Below are 2384 nucleotides of genomic sequence, written 5' to 3' on the forward strand. Positions count from 1 at the left end.
GTGAGTCTGAGATCTCTGGGCGTGACCGAGTCTCCGGTTAGGGCTCAGGGGACACTCGCGACAGCTCCGGGGCCCTGTGGTCGCGGCAGCGTCTGGTCCGGTTTCCCGGAAGGGCTGCGGTTTTGCCACAGAGCTGGGCCCGGGGTCTCACCATGGTCCTGGTTGAAGCCGGCGTACAGCAGCCCGTTGCCGTGGGGGTTACAGGGCAGGAGGTTCATGGCGCCGTCGTAGGGGTCCGTCGCTCCTCAGCACCGCATACCGCTCAAAACCAGACGATCTATCCGGTCGCGCGGCGCTAGGGCCGCCGCGGCCGGAAGCGAGGGTCCTAGGGGCTTGCGTAGTGCGTGTGTCGTCAGTGCTGCGTCGTCAGTGCTGCGTCGTCAGTGCGCGCGGACCCGTGGATGCGCGTGAGCGTAACTAGCAAGCGCCGAGCGCCAGGCACGTCCAACCCTGGGTAGTAGGCGGCGAGAACGTGCCGAGCATTAGGGGCGGGGCATGACGGAGAAGAGAGGAAGCTGCAGAGGGAGGTGAGTGCCCAGGCACTCACACAAGCAGGGAAGGTCTGACAGGACCAAGGACAGGGAAGAGAAGAGATCTCGCCAACACTGCTGCCCACAACAAACAATCTTCCGGAACCCTCGCCACGTTCCCACGATTCACATCTTGTTCGACTAGAAGCAGCCTCCTTGTAATGGTATCTGCATTTTCCAAGGGACACAGTTTCCCCAAGAGACAAACACAAGACAGTCTATCCCCTATGTCTTCCCGAGCTTTCCCAACCATCTGACACGTTTTCCCACAGACGCAAATTCCCCAAGAGACATCACCCTCTTTTTTAAGACAACAGTTTAATAGGACACAACCTCCCCGCCCCGAGACTGTTGTTTGGGGTGCCCTGGTCACAGAGGTCCAGACTCCAGTTTGACCAGAGTCAAACTGAATGACTGAGGAAGCTAGTGCTTCCCTCTCTACTACCATTCATTCTCCGGTTCCCCTCTCTCCTCACTGGCTTCTCCCCTTACCTCTTTACCATCCTTTCTCCCAACTGAAGACATGTAGCATCTTAGAAGTATTCAAGAAGCTGAAACAGAAGGACCTATCTGGCCTGGCTTAGTCCCACACAGGCCACGATCCATCCCAACGACATTGAAAAGGGGAGGGAAAACCACTTCAGGGACTGTCCTTAGTTATAAACCTAAGAAAAGGCAGCTAAAGCTTGAATGTTCAAGCCCTAGATGTTCTCACCATCTGTGAGAACATTTGCATAACATGGTAGCTGTAAAGGTCCTGGCAGGATGTCTTCATAGTTGGCTTCTGTCAAGGAGGCCTTGTTCCTTCAGGTTTCATTGGCTTACACACTCACCTGCTTCTCTGTGGATTCACCTCATCGCCACAGAGCTGGATAACCCCAGCTTCCGGCCTTCAGTGGCCCAGATGGCTACACTCCATCTTCTCTAAGGACATTGTTACTATGTATCTTGAACCTCAGAAATTTTTTTCTTTTAATGTATGTCTTTTTTTTAATTTGAACTTTAGATTTATTTATTTGTTACTTATATGAGTACACTGTAGCTGTCTTCTGACACACAAGAAGAGGACATTAGATCCCATTACAGATAGTTGTGAGCCACCATGTGGTTGCTGGGAATTGAATTCAGGACCTTTGGAAGAACAGACAGTGCTCTTAACCGCTGAGCCATCTCTCCAGTCCCAGAAATTGTTAAAATGTTTTAAATCACTAGTAAAAAAAAAAACTTAGAATATCTGAGCTTTACCTTATTTCAGTTTTTGTGTTGTTTAATTCCTCATATTGTCTAGTTTCCTAAGCAGCAGGACCAGAAAAAAGACCTGTACTTGAGCCTTTGTAATGCCACCAACGTGGTGGGGTTTTTTTTGGTTTGTTTGGTTTTTGGGTTTTTGTTTTGTTTTTGTTTTTTGTTTTGTTTTGTTTTGTTTTGTTTTTTGGAAAGAGTGACAAGGACTTCATCTCTAGAGAAGTGCCTGTCCACAGTTCTAACAAACCTCTGACACTTACCAGGAGAACATGAGAGAGTGTTGTCTTTTAGTACTTCCACTTTATCTTGTTGAGACAAGGTCTTACTCTCTAACTCTGGAACTCTCTCTCGGTGTAGTTCCAAGTTGGTCAACATATTCCAGCAATATTGTTTCAGCCTCTGAAGAACTGGGATGATAGACATTAGTCATGACACCCAGCATGACTGCTTTCTTTCTCTTGCATTTCCTCTCTGGGAAGAAATCCTTTCCAAAGGTGACACAGGACAAAGCTTAGCTTTGTGGTAAACATCATGAAGCAGACAAGGAGACAAGTGGAGAAAAGAAAAGCTGTGATGTACCTGGATCTAGAAAGAGATACCATGACTCTG

General features: G+C 48.7%; 1 protein-coding gene across 4 annotated transcripts in view; it reads right to left on the reverse strand.

Moving 5' to 3' along the window:
- The window catches only part of Wdr45b (WD repeat domain 45B), a 30094-nt gene extending 29776 nt beyond the window's left edge, over positions 1-318 (reverse strand). For 3 of the 4 annotated variants that reach the window (XR_015630833.1, XR_015630832.1, XM_087573342.1), the window contains exon 1: positions 152-318. Coding sequence is in view for 2 of the 4 variants with exons in the window: in XM_087573342.1 (XP_087429468.1) it covers positions 152-218 (67 nt within the window). In the remaining 2 variants the exon portion in view is untranslated. 4 annotated transcript variants of the gene reach the window in all.
- Between the last annotated feature and the right edge of the window lie 2066 nt (positions 319-2384).

This window comes from Rattus norvegicus, chromosome 10 (genome assembly GCF_021556685.1).
Source record: "Rattus norvegicus strain SHRSP/BbbUtx chromosome 10, alternate assembly SHRSP_T2T, whole genome shotgun sequence".
Lineage (NCBI taxonomy): Eukaryota > Metazoa > Chordata > Mammalia > Rodentia > Muridae > Rattus > Rattus norvegicus.